Below are 17,692 nucleotides of genomic sequence, written 5' to 3'. Positions count from 1 at the left end.
AATAGCAAATTCGAGCAATTTTCTTATTTGAGTTCAAAATGGGTTATAAAGCAGCAGAGACAACTTGCAATATCAACAATGCACCCAGACCAGGAACTGCTAATGAACATACAGTGCGTTGGTGGTTCAAGAAGTTTTGCAAAGGAGACGAGAATCCTCAAGATGAGAAGCGTGGTGGCTGGCCATTAGAAGTTGACATGATCAACTGAGAGGAGCATCAAAGCTGATCCTCTTACAACCACACAGGAAGTTGCCCAAGAACTCAACATCGACCATTCTACAGTCATTTGGCATTTGAGGCAAAACAGAAAGGTGACAAACCTTAATAAGTGGATGGCTCATAAGCTGACCACAAATCAAAATAAAATCATTCTTTAAAGTGTCACCTTTTCTTATTCTATGCAACAACAATGAATCATTTCTTGATCTGATTGTGACGTGTGATGAAAAGTGCCTTTTAGATGACAACCAGCTCAGTGGCTGGACCAAGAAGAAGCTCCAAAGCACTTCCCAAAGCCAAACTTGCACCAAAAAATCGGGGTCATGGTCTCTGTTTGGTGGTCTGATGCCCGTCTGATCCACTACAGCTTTCTGAATCCCGGTGAAACCATTACATCTGAGAAGTATGCTCAGCAAACCAGTGAGAGGCACGAAAAACTGCAACGCCTGCTGTTGGCACTGGGCAACAGAATAGAACCCATTCTTCTCCACAACAATGCCTGACCACGTCACATAATGAACATGTCGCAAGTTCAATGAATTGAACAAAGTTCAAAGTTTTGCCTCATCTGCCATATTCACCTGACCTCTCGCCAACTGACTACTACTTCGTCAAGCATCTCATCAACTTTTTGCAGGGAAAATGCTTCCACAACCAGGAGGATGCAGAAAATGCTTTCTAAGAGTTCATCATATCTGGAAGCACAGATTTTTTTTTTATGCTACAGGAATAAACAAACATTTCTCATTTGCAAAAATATGTTGATTGTCATGGTTCCTATTTTGACTAATAAAGATGTGTTTGAGCCTAGTTATGATGATTTAACATTCAGGATCTGAAACCATAATTACTTTTGCACCAACCGAAAAACCATACTGATGAACCTAGTTGAGAATGGACATGTGACACAGTGGGGGAGGTGAGGGTGGGACGAGTTGAGAAAGCAGCCTTGACATATATACATTATCATGTGTAAAACAGTTAGTAGGAAGTTGCTCTGTAACACAGGGAGCCCCACCTGGCACTCTATGGTGACCTAGCGGGGTAGGATTGGGGGGAGGGGGCATGGCATGGTGGAGGCTCAAAAGGAAGACGATATATACATAATCATGAGAGAGTCACATCATATGGCAGAAACCAACTCTGTAAAGCAATTTTCTACCAATTAATTTTTTTTAATTTTTAAAAAGAAAAATATATTAGAAGGAATCAACAGTAGATTAAAACATACAGAAAAATGGATCAGCAAGCTGGTAGAGTAGTGGAAATCATGACCACTGAACAGAAAAATTTTTTTAAATGAGGACAGTCTAAGGGACCTCTGGGACAATATCAAGAACACTAATATTCACATTATAGGGGTCCCAAAAGAAGAGAAATTGAAAAAAAAAAAAAAAAGCGGGGGGGGGGGGGTTGAACATATCTGAAGAAATAATAGCTGAAAACTTCTGCAAACTGGGAAAAGAAACACTTATCCAAGTTCAGGAAGGGCAGAGAGTTCCATATAGGATAAACCCAACGAAGAACACACCAAGACACATTGTAATTAAAATGACAAAAAATAAAGATAAAGAGAGAATCTTAAAAGCAGCAAGGGTAAATAAAGCAGGGGCACTCCCATAAGGTTATGACCTGATTTTTCAGCAGAAACTCTGCCAGCCAAAAGAGTGATATATTTTAAATGATGAAATTGAAGAACCTACAATCAAGAATATCCAGCAAGGCTCTCCTTCAGATTTGATAGAAAGATCAAAAGTTTTATCAACAAGCAGAAGTTAAAAGAGTTCAGCACCACCAAACCAGCTTTATATTAAATACTAAGGAACTACTCTAGGTGAAAAAGGCAGGCCCCAATTGGAAACATAAAAATTACAAAATGAAAAAGATCATTGGTAAAGACACACATACAATAAAGGTAGGGAATCAAGCATGCACAGTGAGAAGGAAGGTTAAAAACAAAAACAGTAAAATCATCTATATCAAAACCCCTTAAGCAGTTAAGGGATACACAAAACAATTAAATTAAAGGTATGATATAAAAAAACAGTAATCATGAGGGGTTTTAAAAATGCATTTGAAATTAAGAGATCAGCAACTTAATCACATAAAGATTGCTATTAAAAAATCTCACAATAACCACAAACCAAAAAACCTAATACACACACACACATACACACACACACATATACATGCACAAAGAAAAAGGGACCTCTGGTGGTCCAGTGGTTAAGAATCCATCTTGCAATACAGGGGACACAAGTCTGACCCCTGGTCAGGGAACTAACATCCCACGTGCTTGCAGAGCAACTAAGCCCACATGGCACTACTGAGCCTGTGCATTCCGGAGCTCGTGTGCCCCAAAGAGAGAGCCCGCGCGCCACAAGCGCTGAGCCCGCGCGCCACAACTGGAGAGTCCGTGCACCGCAACGAGAGACGCCACGTGATGCAAAGATCCCAAATGCCGCAACTAAGACCCAGTGCAGCCAAATAAATAAATATGTTTTTAAAGAAAAAATCCGAACAGAACACTAGTCATCAAATAACAAGAACAAAAGAAAAAGATAAAACCACCCCCAAACAATGAACAAAATGGCAGTAAGAACATATGCATCAATAATTACCTTAACTGCAATAGACTGTATGTTCCAATCAAAGGACACAGAGGGGCTGAATGGATACAAAACAAAACCCTTATTTATGCTGCCTACAAGAGACTCACTTCAGATCTCACTTCAGACACACAAAGACTGAAACTGAGGGGATAGAAAAGGTATTCCATGCAAAGAGAAATCAAACTGAAGCTGGAGTAGCAATACTTATATGGGGCAAAACAAATTTCCTCAAAATAGAGACTGTTACAAAGACAAAGAAGGATACTATATAACGATCAAGGAATCAATCCAAGAACAAAATAGTGGCTCAGCTGGTAAAGAATCTGCCTGCAATTCAGGAGACCTGGCTTTGATCCTAGGGTTGGGAAGATCCCCTGGAGAAGGGAAAGGCTACCCCCTCCAGTATTCTGGCCTGGAGAATTCCATGGACTGTATAGTCCATGGGGTCACAAAGAGCCAGACACGACTGAGAAATTTTTACATCAAACTTCATAAATATGTGTGTTCCCAACATAGGAGCACCTTTATACATAAGGCAAATATTAGCAGACATAAAAAAAGAAATCAACAGTAACATTATAATAGTAGGGAACTTTAACACCCCATGTATATCAATGATCATCCAGAGAGAAAGTCAATAAGGGAAAACTGGCCTTAAATGACATATTAGATGTGATAGACTTAACTGATATATACAGAGCATTCCACCCAAAAGGAGCAGAATACACAGTCTTTCAAGTGCACATGGAACATTCTCCAGGATAGACCACATGTTAAGGCCATAAAACAAGCATCAGTAAATTTAAGAAAACTGATAACATCAAGTATCTTTTCCAACCACAATGCTATGAGACTAGAAATCAACTACAAGGAATAAAAACACACACACATGGAGGTTAAACAACATGCTACGAAACAACCGATGGATCATTAAAGAAAACAAAAAGAAAATCAAGAATATCTAGAGACAAATGAAAATAAAAACACAAAGATCCAAAACCTATGGGATGCAGCAAAAGCAGTGAGGGAAATTTAAAGCAACGCAAGTTTACCTCAGGAAACAAGAAAAATCTCAAGCAACCTAACCTTACACCTAAAGGAACTAGAAAACAAAGAATAAACAAAACGCAAAGTTAGTAGAAGGAAAGAAATCATGAAGATCAAAGCGGAAATAAATGAAATAGACTTTAAAAAATCAGAAAAGACCAACATAACTAAAATCTGGTTCTTTGCAAATGTAAACAAAATTGATAAGCCTTTAGCCAAATTCATCAAGAAAAAAATTCAATAAATCAGAAATGAAAAAGAAGTTACAAATGATACCACAGAAATACAAAAGATCATAAGAGGCTAATATAACAATGTATGCCAATAAATGAAAAACCTGGAAGAAATGGTCAAATTCTTATAAATGTACAATCTCCCAAGACTGAACAGGAAGAAGCAGGAAATATGAATAGACAAGTTACCAGTAATGAAACTGAGTCAGTAATTCAGAAATTATCAACAAGCAAAAGTCCAGACCCAGGGACTCCCCAGTGGTCCCGTGGCTAGGTCTGTGCTTTCACTGCCAAGGCCTAGGTTCAATCCCTGTTAGAGAGCTAAGTTCCCACAAGCCACACGGTGCAGCGGGGGCTATGGAGCCCAGGACTAGATGGCATCATAGGTGAGTTTTACAAAGCGTTTAGGGAAAAGTTTACTAACACCTATCCTTAAACAATTCTCACACACACACAACATGCAGAGGAAAGAACAATTACAAACTCATTCTATGAGGCACTCATCACCCTGATACTAGAACCAAAGATACTAAAAAAGAAACTCACAGGCCAATATCACTGATGAACATAAATGCAAGAATCTTCAACACATCAGCAAACTGATCCCAACAATACACTAAAAGAATCATAAACCATAATCAAGAGGGACTTATCCCAGGGATGTAAGGATTTTTCAATATCTGAAAAATCGACATAATACACATTAACAAGCTGAAGAATAAAAACCATATGATTATTGCAATAATCACAGGAAAAGCTTTTGACAAAATTCAACATTAATTTGTGCCGGGGTCCAGCCCCGGCTGATCCAGGGTATTCGAAGCGGGGACGGCGTCGGCGACTTATTTAATTATTTATTCATCAAAGATATAAAGAGTAATAGAATAAGGATAGCTCAGTGAGGAAATTCAGTGGAGAAAAGCGGCTGAAATAAGGATAGCTCAGTAGGAAAATTCAGTGGAGAAAAGAAGCTGAGTGGCTTGGTTTACGCGGAAAATCAATATAACCCGTGACACCAGGTTAGCTCTGACCACGGAGGCCGCAGGCGCCTTCTCGAATAGCGGAAGGTGCCCCACCTTAGACACCTTCTCGAGTGGGTCTTAAAAGCCCAGGCAAATAAATGGTCGCAGAGGACATCCGCGCTCCAGATGGACACTCAGCTGGAATTTGGGAGAGAGAGTGACATGGGGAGACCAAGTTTCAGTGAACAAGGCCCGCACTTTATTTTCCAAAGTAGTTTTTATACCTTAAGTTATGCATAGAGGATAATGGGGGAAGGGGTAGAGTCATGCAGCAAGCCAGGCTTTTTTCCTGTAAACTTATCATATGCAAAAGTTCAGGTGATAGACATCATCTTCTGGCCAGGAGGCCTGTTAACATTTTAAGAAACTTATCTTTCTCTAAAGGTGATTATTCCAAAGTCAGGCGCCAGCCTTCCAAAAAGCATTGGACAAAGCTGCATTTTACATTTCTATACACCCATTATATCAATCAATACACTGCCAAGGACACAGTAGGTAAGGAGTATGGAGACTTAGCAGCAAACATTGGCCCAACAAGTGAAAAACCCTTCACCAATACAATTTCTAATCAATCTTTTAACTACTCAAAGGAATCTGTGTTTAGGCAGTTTAGAACATCTCTTGCCTCTCACAGTTGGGAGGCTCTGAACAATCACATGTGGCCGGAAAAACCCATTCAGGCAGGCTAGAGGATTTCCAAAGGAGTTTGTAGGTTGAAACACTGTCACATCCAAGAATTATTAACTGGAGCTGTAAGCTAACTCTTTTTTCAGAGAGAGGTAGTGGGAGACAGCCCCCCATAAAGTCAGAGGTGTAGGTGAAAGCACAAAGCAGAAAGTAGGCAGACTCTGGTTTTGGGGGTAGATGCTCGAGAATTTCCAGGGGGACTCCTGAGGCTCGATCCCGCCTTTGCGTATGCCGAGCCTCCTTCCTCATGACCTTTGTCATGGGCGGAGTGCCTCACGCTGGCTCCCAGCAGTGATAGAATTCCAGTTGAGCTATTACAGATCCTCACTCAATATGCAATATGCCGGCTCCCAGCAAATTTGTGATCAAAATTCCCCAGAAAGTGGGCACAGAGGGAACATACATCAACATAATAAAGGCCACATAAGACAAATCCACAGTTAACATCATACTCAATGGTGAAAAGCTGAAAACATTTTCTTTAAGATCAGAAACAAAACACAGATGCCCACTCTCAATACTTTTATTCAACAGAGTATTGGAAGTCCTAACCACAGCAATCAGACAAGAAAAAGAAATATATCCAAAATGGTAAGGAAGAAATAAAATTGTCACTGTCTGCAGATTACATGATACTATATGTAGAAAATCTGAAAGATGCCACCAGAAAACAACTAAAGCTTATCAATGAATCTTGTAAATCTGCAGAATGCTAACAAGATATAGAAATTTGTTGCATTTCTATGCACTAACAACAAGCTATAAAAGAGGTTAAGGAAACAATCACCTTTACCATCTCATTAAAAAAAAATTAGGTAACTACGAATAAACCTAAGGAGGTAAAAGAACCGTACTTGGAAAGTCTATGCTGCTAAGTCGCTTCAGTTGTGTCCGACTCTGTGCAACCCCATAGACGGAAGCCCACCAGGCTCCCCTGTCCCTGGGATTCTCCAGGCAAGAACACTGGAGTGGGTTGCCATTTCCTTCTCCAATGCATGAAAGTAAAAAGGGAAAGGGAAGTCACTCAGTCGTGTCTGACTCTGGCAACCCCATGGACTGCAGCCTACCAGGCTCCTCTGTCCATGGGATTTTCCAGGCAAAAGTACTGGAGTGGGGTGCCACTGCCTTCTCCGTGGAAAGTCTATAAAAGACTATAAAACTATAAGATGAAACTGAAGACAATACAAAGAGATGAAAAAATATATCGTGTTTTATATAGGAAGAATTAGTACTGGTAAAGTGACCATACTATACAAGACAACCTACAGATTGAATGCAATCCCTATCAAAATATATCAGGAATTTTTTATAGAACTGCAACAAATAATCTCAGAACTTGTATGGAAACATAAACACACAAATAGCCAAAACTATCTTGGGAAAGAACAGAACTGGAGGATTCAAGTTCCCTGACTTCTGACTATACTACAAAGCTATCAAAACAGTATAGCATTGGCAGAAAAACATTCACACATATCAATGGAACAGAAAAGAAATCCAGAAATAAACCCACACACTTATGGGTCAATTAATCTATGACAAAGGAAGAATACACATGGAAAAAAAGGTAGTCTCTTTAATAAATGGTGCTGAGAAAATTGAACAGCCACCTGCAAGAGAATGAAAGTGGACCCCTGTCCTACACCATACACAAAAATTAACTTAGAATGGATGATAAGCTTCGAATGTAAGACTTGAAAAAAACTCCTAGAAAAAATAAAACTAGGAAAAAAAAAAAAGGTTGTAAGCTCCTTGACATAAGTTATGGACATGATTTTGGACTTGACACCAAAAGATAAGGCCACGAAAGCAAAAAATACATCAGACCACGTCAAACTAAAATGCTTCTGTGCAGCAAAGAAAACCACCAACAAAAAATACAATCTATGAATGATTCTGCTAAACATATGTAATAAGAAGTTAATATTCAACAAGAAATCTAATGAAAAAATGGGCAGAGGATCTATACAGATGTCTTTCCAAAGATATGGCCAACAAGTACATGAAAAGGCCCTCAACATCATTAATCATCAGGGAAATATTGATACAAATCAAAATACTGATACCACCTCATACCTATCAGAATGGATATTATTAAAGAGACAACAAGTAACAAGCAGTGAGAATGTGGAGGAAAGGGAACCCTCACGCACAGCTGGTGGGAATCTAAACTGATGCAGTCTCTGTGGAAAACAGTATGGAGTTTCCCCAAAAAATTAAAAATAGGGCTACCCTATGATCCAAGAATTCCAATTTTAGGGATTTTTCTGAAGAAAACAAAAACAATAATTTGAAGAGATAGGGGCTCCTATGTTCACTGAAGCATTATGTACAAGTCAAGATATGTAAATAGGTTGCCTATTGATAAATTAATAGATAAGGAAAATATAATAGATATATACAATGGAATATGATTCAGCCATTAAAAAAAGGAAATTTTGACACCTGCAACAACACGGAAGGATTTTGAGGGCACTATGCCAACTGAAATGTCACACAGTGAAAGACAAATACATTAAAAGATAAATGATCTGACTTATATGTGTAATCTTTTTAAAAAAATAAACTCATAGATAACAGATTTATGATTCCATAGTTGGGGAATGGGAGGGTGGACAAAATAGCCAAAGACAATCAAAAGGCACAAATTTTTAGTTAGAAAATGAATAAATCCTGGGCATGTAACATACAGAATGGTAACTATAGTTAACAATACTGTTTGGCGTATCTGAAAGTGCTAGGAGAGTAGATGTTAAAAATTCTCATCACAAGGCAAAAATCCTATATGTATGGTGACAGATGTTAACTAGACCTGTTACGGTGATCATTTTGCAATATATACAAATTTCAAATCATTACGTTGTACAACTTTAATATGTTATTATGTCAATTATACCTGAATTTTTTTTAAAGTATAGTCATTTACCTCCATAAAGAAAAGTTCCTCCTTCAATTAGGCTGCTTACAGTGAAGGTAGCGGGCACTGAATCCTTTTAATTTCTAGTTGATCTGGGTCTCAACTGTGTTATAGCGCTAGTTAGATTCAGTTCAAGATCAGCTTTAAATTTTTTTTAGGGTGCAATCAGAAATGCACCTTCAGGAGAAGTTGGGATCTGAGCACTGGTGAATGTCACAGATCTCGTTGAGCTTTACAACCCAGGTGCCAGCTTTCTGAAAACAGAGCACCATCTCTGTTTTACACTCTGGCTGTCAGCCGGGAGCTGGCTCTGCTGTGGCACCCTCTGCTGTCCATGCCTTATGGAGATCTCTCTCTCTGCCTCTGTCTGCCACCTGAAAGCCTGTTGCCTCCCTGATTGAAAGCCTGGATAGCCACAGAGGGACATTTCTCAGCTCCCCTGCTGTGCCCCCTATCCATGGTGGCCCTGCCTTACACTTGGGGAAAGCCCCTAGTGCCTCAGAGAGATTTCTGTTGATTCTCCTGCCCTGACCCTGGCCTTCAGCAGGCATCGCCCACCTCAGGAAGGTCCTGCACTCCAGGGCATGTCTACATGCATGTACTCAGCGAAGACCCAAGGGAAAGAGAGGTGGGTGCAACGTGCTCTGTGGCTGGGGCTCCTCAGGATTCCAGCGGTCACTCCAGCCCACAAGCAGTCAGTAAACGTTGACTGATTGCTCCAAGAGCTGTCTATAGCAGACTCTTCTTCCTCCTGCTGACCCCTCCACAGATCAAAGTATCTATGTGTCTCCTTTTTTCTGGGAAGGGCATGTTACATCCTCAATTTTAATTCATGTAGATTTCTTTGTGACCTCAGCTCTCTAGACGGTTTTTAGAGAACTGCAATCTTCTAGCTTCTCAACCTTTTCCCATCATTAGGGTAGAAACAGCAATGTCTAGCTTTTGCAACTTTCAACATCCTAACAGTGGAAGTCTTTATTATCTGTTCTGATAGAAGAAAGACTTGGAGCAGATAAATGACTTACCCAAGGTTTAGAACTGAAAAAAAAAAAAAAAAAAAAATGGAAAACTACAATATAAACTTGTATCTCCTGACTCCAGGTCAAGGGTTCTTTGTACTGGAGAATCTGCAGTAAAGGCTATTTAACTCTGTGGCAGGCAGTTGACTTCTCAGCATTTCTAGTTTGTAAAATGAAAGGATTGTACTAAAAAAACTCAAAAAGTCTCTTCCAAATCTAATACTTCAAGATTCAATTCAGTTTGCGTTTTAAAAATATCCCACTGTTTCTGAAAACGTAACTCTGTGTCTCTAGATATCTTTCACTTTAGATGTTTAATAAGGATCACGAATTTATCAAGCCCACAACCAACTCCTTTCTTCATCCCTTGCTAAATTTACTCCTTCCATAGTCTTCATCTCAGCAAATGACAACATGTTACTATTGCTCAGACTCAAATCGCTGAACCATTCTTCACTTGCTTTTCTATTGCACAGCCAACCCCATGGATGACTGAACCAAACAACGCCTTCTCTGGTTTCCTTTGTTCTTGTCCTTTCTCCCCTCACTCCTACCTCGTATATAGTTTCCACACAGCAGACAGAATGGTCCTTTTATGAAATGCAAAGCCATGCTCTGCCATTCTTCTTAAACTCCGTCAATCACCTCCTCTCCCCTCAAATGGAAGGCAAACTCCCTTAAATGGCTTGTTCGTCTTTTGCAATCTGGTCTCCCTGACTAACTTGGCCTCCCCTCTTGCCAAGCTCATCTTACTCCACTCCAGGTTTTCCTTGCTGTTCCTCCAATACACCAGGCAGTGCCTCGGGACCTTTGCATTTGTATTCCTTCCTGAAACGGTCTTTCTCCTAGGCATTCACAGGCCACATCCTCTGCTCAGATGTCACGTTATCAGAGACACCTTCCCTTCCAACAGAAGGAATAAGTTCCGGGACTCCCCTGGTGGTCCAGTGGCTAGGACTCCCAGTTCCTAATGCAGGGGGCCCAGGTGTGATCTCTGGTCAGGGAACTAGATCTCACATGCTACAAATAAGGGTGAGCTTGACCCAACTAAAGATCCTGCATGCTGCAACGAAGACCCAGCACGGCCAAATAAGTATTTTTTTAAAAAAAAATCACGTCCTCCCTCCTCTCATCCACTCATCATCCTCAAAACTTCCTCTTATTCAGCTTTTTCTCCAAAGCCCTTCTTATCTATACCTTATCTATATGCTTATTATCTGTCCTCCCACCACTAGAATGTAACTCCACGAGGCCAGAGCCTTTCCTGTTTCATTCACGGTTGTATACCCACTGCCTAGGACAGACTGGCACATACTGAGATACACAAATATTTGTTGGACAGAAAACCATGGGACAGAAAATTCAATGGAAAGACACAATTACAGGGGCAGCACTGAGAACTGGAAAAGCCGCACGCCAGGCACCAGGCACAATCTTCAGTTTGGGAAGAAGCCATGGTGCAATGCTTAAAATGCCATACTTTAGAGACAGATTGTTTGAGTTCAAATCCTGGCTGTCACTCACCAACTATGTGACCTTGGGCAAACTGTCTAAACAACTGGGCCTATTAAGTGAGTACAAGGATGTCAATCTCACAGGGATGTTAGAAGGGTTAAGTGAGATAAATGTGAAGTGCTCAACCTAAAAATGAACACAGTGGAAGGGCTCTATGAAAGAGAGTTATTGTTACAATTACTAAAAATTATGTACCCCCTTAGTGCAGCCAAAAAGGAGACCAGTTTTGTCCAGAGTAGGAAAATTAATAAGAGAGAAACTTGTTGTCATGATATTAACAAAGATCTCATTATATAAGCTCTCTTAACTACACCATGTAATGGCAAAGAGACCAAAACTGTTGGTAAAATAAAATATACTTTATTCTGCTTCTCAACACCTCTGAGAAGTCTTAACCACAGGCAAATACAGAAAGGCCAATACTGGGAGAACTCCAAATGAAATCAATTAAAATGGGAAAATTCTATGATACAATGCTGTTTTATATTTCCAAAAAATAAATCTGCCTTACAAGCTCAAGTGGAAAGCAGTTAACAAAAACCTGATGACAACAGGTAATCCAACATATATTTTGATCCATACAAATTAAAGTTTAAAGCTTTTTGATGTCTTTTTGTAACAATTTTAGAATATACAACTAAAATAAATGAAAACTATGCTGGGAAAGATTGAAGGCAGGAGGAGAAGGGGATGACAGAGGATGAGATGGTTGGATGACATCACCAACTCGATGGACATGAGTCTGAGCAAGCTCCGGGAATTGGTGATAGACAGGGAGGCCTAGCGTGCTGCAGTCCACGGGGTTGCAAAGAGTTGGACATGACTGCGCAACTGAATTGAATGGATTATTAGGAAAAAACCTCAGAAAATAAAATTTTACTTTTAAAAATAGTCTCATCCTTCAAGTCTAATGGCTTTATGTTAAAAGCTCGTCTTATAACAATATTTTCTTAGGTCAGTCTCCCAAGGCAATAGCAATAAAAACACAAACAAATGAGACCTAGTCAAACTCAACAAGCATTTGCACAGCAAAGAAACCATAAGCAAAATGAAAAGACAACCTATGGAACAAGAGAAAATATTTGCAAATGCTGCAACCAACAAGGGCTTAATCACCCAAACACACAAACAGCTGATACAGCTCAATAACAAAAACACAAACAACCCAACTCAAAACTGGGCAGAAGACCTTAACAGACTTTTCTCAAAAAAAGACATATAAATGGCCAATAGACACATGAGAAGATGCTCAATATTGTTCATTATAAATGCAAACCAAAAAATACAACAGGGTATCAACTCACATAGGTCAGAATGGCCGTCATCAAAAAATCTACAAATAACAAATGCTGGAGAAGGTGTGGAGAAAAGGAAACCCTCCTAAACTGTTGGAGAAAATGCAAGTTGATGCAGCCACTGTGGAAAACAATATGGATTTATCCTCAGAAAACTTAAAAGAGAATTACCATATCATCCAAAAATCCCACTTCCTGGGCATATACCCAGATAAAACTGTAATTCAAAAGATATTTGCACCGCTATGTTCATAGCAGCATTATTTACAATAGCCAAGACCCAGAAACACCCTCAATATCCATTTACAGGTCAATGGATAAAGAAGGTGTGGTACATATATACAATGGACTACTACTCAGTCATAGCAAAGAATGAAATAATGCCCTTTCAGCAACGTGGACGAAGAGAACAAACTTGTGGGGGCTGAGGGAGGGCTGGGGTGGGAGGCTGGGGTCAGCAGATGTATGCTGATATGTACGTGTGTGTATAACTGAGTCACACTGCTGTACAGCAGAGACTGGCACAACACTGTCAATCAACTGCACTTCAATTAAAAAAAAAAAAAAAGCTGCAGCCTACCAGGCTTCTCTGTCCATGGGATTCTCCAGGCAAGAATACTAGAGTGGGTTACCATTTCCTTCTCCAGGGGATCTTCCCGACCCAGGGATCAAACCCGGGTCTCCTGCACTGGAGGCAGACGCTTTAAACCTCTGAGCCACCAGGGAAGCCCATATATAGAACGGATAAACAACAGGTCCTACAGTATAGCACAGTCAATTATATCCAGTCTCCTGGGATCAACCATAACGAAAAAGAATATTTAAAAAAGAATGTATGTGTGTGTATAAAACAGTGAATCACACTGCTGTACAGCAGAGACTGGCACAACACTGTCAATCAACTATACTTCAATTAAAAAAAAAAAAAAAGCCAGCCTTTGTGATTCACAGAAAGCAGGTGCCAATTCCTGAACACAAACTGAAATGACAGGAGAAACTTTAAATGCTATTACAGCCATGAGTATGAACCCTAATCCAATGATCTGTCGTCATTGATTCCTCTTCCTTTCATCTGTGTGAAAGAGAAGAAAAGGCAGAGCAGAGAAGGCTAGGCATGCCTACTCTGCTCAACAGTGTGCAGCCGAGTGCCAAGAACAAAAGACAAATACGCATAAGCACACAAAACATTAAAATCCAAGTAAAAGAGAAAACTCATCTCCAAACAGAAAAATAGCATATATTTGGAGGGAACATATAACAAGACACCATACATTATAGCATAATCCAATGTTTACATAAGCAGGCTCTGAGACAAGATGCCTGGTTTTGAAATCTGACTGGGTGACTGGGGCAAGTTACTTTACCTCTCTGTGCCTCATTTCCTCATCTCTAAAATGTGGAAACGGTATTTTAAGGTTGTTGTGATGGTTACTTAAGACACATGGGGTGCTTATAAAAATGTCTCATGCATAAAATGTACACAATAAATGTCAGCTGTCATTTATCATTTAAAGGCAATAAAACAAGTGGCTTAACTGAATTCTTTTTTCTTTTTTCCTGCATGGCATGTGGATCTTAGGGCTTTCCTGGTGGCTTAGCAGTAAAGAATCCACCTGCCAATGCCAGAGAAATGGGTTCAATCCCTGTGTCGGGAAGATCACCCGGAGAAGGAAATGGCAACCCACTCCAGTATTTTTGCCTGGAGAATCCCAAGGATAGAGGGGCTTGGTGGGCTACAGTCCATGGGATCAAAACTGAGCAACTAAACAAACTTCTTAGTTCCTCGACCAGAGATCAAACCCACATCTCCTGCATTGGAAGCCATGGAGTCTTAATCACCAGACTGCCAGGGAAGCCCTGAAGAAAAATTCACGTACAACGCCATAAATATCAAATGTTAAAGCTGTATGTTTAGATTCAAGCATTTAAGGAAGGGTAATGTTAATATCTGGAATACATTTGGGGGATTATAGAAGCAGCCTCCTTATCCTCCCTCTACACTAACCACTCACTCCCCTTTACCCTGGAGCCTAGGCATCAGGTTACCACTCACTTAAATTCCTCCCATGAATTAAATTCTTAATGCTTAAAGATAAAAACCAAAGCATTTCTAAGTTTGGCAAAGCAACCAGTAGTACACAAGTACAGTAAGATGCTTTTAGAGTACATAAAACTCTAAAATTTACAACCGTGAATCAAGGTGGACTGTTGATTCACAACAGTGAATCAGGATGGAACAGGCGGACCAAAAAGAAGAAAAGAAAAGGGACAACTGGAGGAATATAAGCCCTCAGAGAGAAAGCTGTGAAACTGTTAACTCCTTAATGTTCTTTCCCCTTGCCAGAATTGTAAGAGCTTTTCTCACAGATTACATGTAAAAAGTAAGACGCTGCAACAGTTACAAGACTTGGCTTTTTATAAATTCATTTCCTGAAATTCTTCTGGCTCCATTAATTTTCACTTAAAGCAACTCAGAATTTAAAAGAAACATGCAGGGACTAAAGAAGGCATTGCTGTTATTTGTGGGTGATGGGGTATTTTTTTCCTACTATCAACAGGTCACACAGCTGGAAGTTGTTCTTCTGGGGTCAATGAGATACAAATCATCCACGTTCTCTTAGTAGCTTAGTTTCTAAGACAAGACGGAGCCAGCCAAGATTCCAAAGGGCAGCGTCTCTCTCCAGAAGCCTTACCGGCACTTGGGGAGCACCGGGCACTCTCAGTTTAGTAGCTCTTCCACTAACCCCTGCAGGTAAGCAGCAAATCTAGTAACACTGCTAACAATTACAAAAACTGTTTCTCAGAACTAAGCGTTTTCCTCTCACCCGCCCCCACCCTCTCGCAAATACACCAAAGGTGTGTCTCCAAGCAGAAAATCCAGCTCTGCTCTTCTTTTACACCTTTTGGAGGCTTCTGGAGAATTCACACCTTCGATTGACAATTCCCTAAACCTTGCCTATTCAAGCCAATACCTGAGCCGAGTCTTCGGGTTATAAACGAGCTTAATGAGGTCCAGGTGGGATGCCCACTCAGCCTCAAGTTACTGAATAAAGGTAATAATTTAAAGGGTTTACCACGCACTAATTAGGAATTAAATCCCCGAGTGAGGGTGCTGCACTCAGAAAAAAACACCACCTTAATGCCCCATTTTTAAAAAGGAGTGAGGAACCCCCAAAATGACAAATTCAAATTTTCACATGCTGTAGAAACCTGTCAGAATGATGAATTTCAAAGAAATACCTATTTGTACATAATTGCATAGAAATGGGACAGGAAGCACGCAGACTGAAATATAGTGTTAACATGACTATACGTGGTAGATGATATTCATACATATCCTTTTTTTCCCCCTAACCACACCCTCTCTGAGTGGCTTATCAGGCTCGCTAGGGCGAACCAGCATTACGCTGTCCGGCGGCCGGCCGGGTCTGGGTCCCCGCAGTGACCCCGGCACTCTCCGCGCTGCTCCCGGACAGCGGGCGGGCGTTCCGCCTGCCCCAGGGTTCCCCCTCCCGGGGGCCCGCCCAGCCCTGCCCTGCCCGGCAGCCCCGCAGGCCGCGGCTCGGCCTTTCGGCGACCCCGGCACCGCCCGCCCAGACTAGCAGGCGGCCGCGCGGAGGCACAGCTCGGGCGGGGAAGGGCCTGGTGGCCGGGCTGCGAGGGCCCCAAACTCACCATGGCCGAAGAGCCGCAAGCACGCCCACAGCCCAGAGTCACAAGGCGCCGGCAACGCCCGTTGTCCTGGTGACGACAGCTGGGCGCCCCGCCCCGTCCCCTAGGTGGGCTCGGAGGCGGCCATTGGCTGCCGGTGAGCACGTGACAGCAAGGGGCGGGGCCTTTGGACCGCCCCTTCGTGCCCCCACGCCTCGGTCTTGGGCGGGGGCGTCATTGACTTTGCTCCTTTGCATATGGTACCTCAACACCCTAATCACCTTGATATCCCTCATCTTACAGATAAACCAGCCTCAGTCTGCTGGGAAAGACTTTTATAAATTTATCCTATTTAAGTAACACATTATTATTGGAGACACTTTAAACAATAACGAATTAAGAAGAATAAAACCATGCCAAATCCCAACACCTGGTGTAACCACTGTTTTTTCTAGTCTATCTGCTTCCAAGCCTATCTGCATTCCAACAAAATATATATTATTATATATATTAATATACACTGTATTCTTGGAAATGGAAGCAAGACCCATACACTTTTTATAATCCTCTTTTTTCAATAAAAAATTATCCTTGCATGCTATTTCATGTCATAACATTTATGGTACATTAATTTACTAAATCATTATGCAACTTGTTGGATGCTTTTAATATGGTTGAAGGGAACTTTACTAGGCCATTAAGTCTATGAGGAGACATACTCTACAGCTGATTTGACATCTCCCCTTGAATGTCTAATAGACATCCCACACTTAATACAGTCCCAGTAAGACTTTTGATCCAAGTTTCTCACTTTCCCTAAACAAATGGACAACTACAGTCATCAACAATCAAAACCAAAAAGCCCTATGAAGGAGAAGAGAATCTGTAGAGATGGAAAGTAGATAACTAGTTGTTTATAGCCAGGGGAGGAGTGCTGGAGGTAAGAGATAGTAACTGAAGGGTACCAGATTTATTTTTGTACCATTATATCTACTATTGTGGGCAAGAATCACTTAGAATAAATGGAGTAGCCATCATAGTCAGAGAAAGAATCCAAAACACAGTACTTGGATACATTCTCAAAAACAATAGAATGATTTGTCTGTTTATAAGGTAAACCATTTAATATCACAGTAATCCAAGTCTTTGCCCCAACCAGTAATGCTGAAGAAGCTGAACGGTTCTATGCAGACCTACAAGCCCTTCTAGAACTAACACCCAAAAAAGATGTCCTTTTCATTATAGGGGATTGGAATGCAAAAGTAGGAAATCAAGAAATACCTGGGGTAACAGGCAATTTGGCCTTCAAGTACAGAATGAAGTAGGGCAAAGGCTAATAGAGTTTTGCCAAGATAACGCACTGGTCACAGGAAACACCCTTTTCCAATAACGCAAGAGAAGACTCACACATGTACATCACCAGACTGTCAATACAGAAATCATATTGATGATATTCTTTGCAGCCAAAGATGGA

At 40.8% G+C, this 17,692-nt stretch overlaps 1 protein-coding gene across 5 annotated transcripts in view; it reads right to left on the bottom strand.

Annotated features, from left to right (window-relative positions):
* The window catches only part of FBXL2 (F-box and leucine rich repeat protein 2), an 87,859-nt gene extending 71,470 nt beyond the window's left edge, over positions 1–16,389 (bottom strand). For 4 of the 5 annotated variants that reach the window (XR_008706186.1, XR_008706187.1, XM_055558077.1 and 1 more), the window contains exon 1: positions 16,243–16,388. Coding sequence is in view for 3 of the 5 variants with exons in the window: in XM_055558077.1 (XP_055414052.1) it covers positions 16,243–16,245 (3 nt within the window). In the remaining 2 variants the exon portion in view is untranslated. Of the gene's footprint in view, positions 1–16,242 lie in introns of all 5 variants that reach the window. The other variant, XM_055558076.1, reaches the window with a different exon arrangement.
* Positions 16,390–17,692: the final 1,303 nt, after the last annotated feature.

The sequence above is a fragment of the Bubalus kerabau genome, chromosome 20 (genome assembly GCF_029407905.1).
Source record: "Bubalus kerabau isolate K-KA32 ecotype Philippines breed swamp buffalo chromosome 20, PCC_UOA_SB_1v2, whole genome shotgun sequence".
In the NCBI taxonomy this organism is placed as follows: Eukaryota; Metazoa; Chordata; class Mammalia; order Artiodactyla; family Bovidae; genus Bubalus; species Bubalus kerabau.
This window is presented reverse-complemented; position numbering and strand designations above follow the sequence as displayed.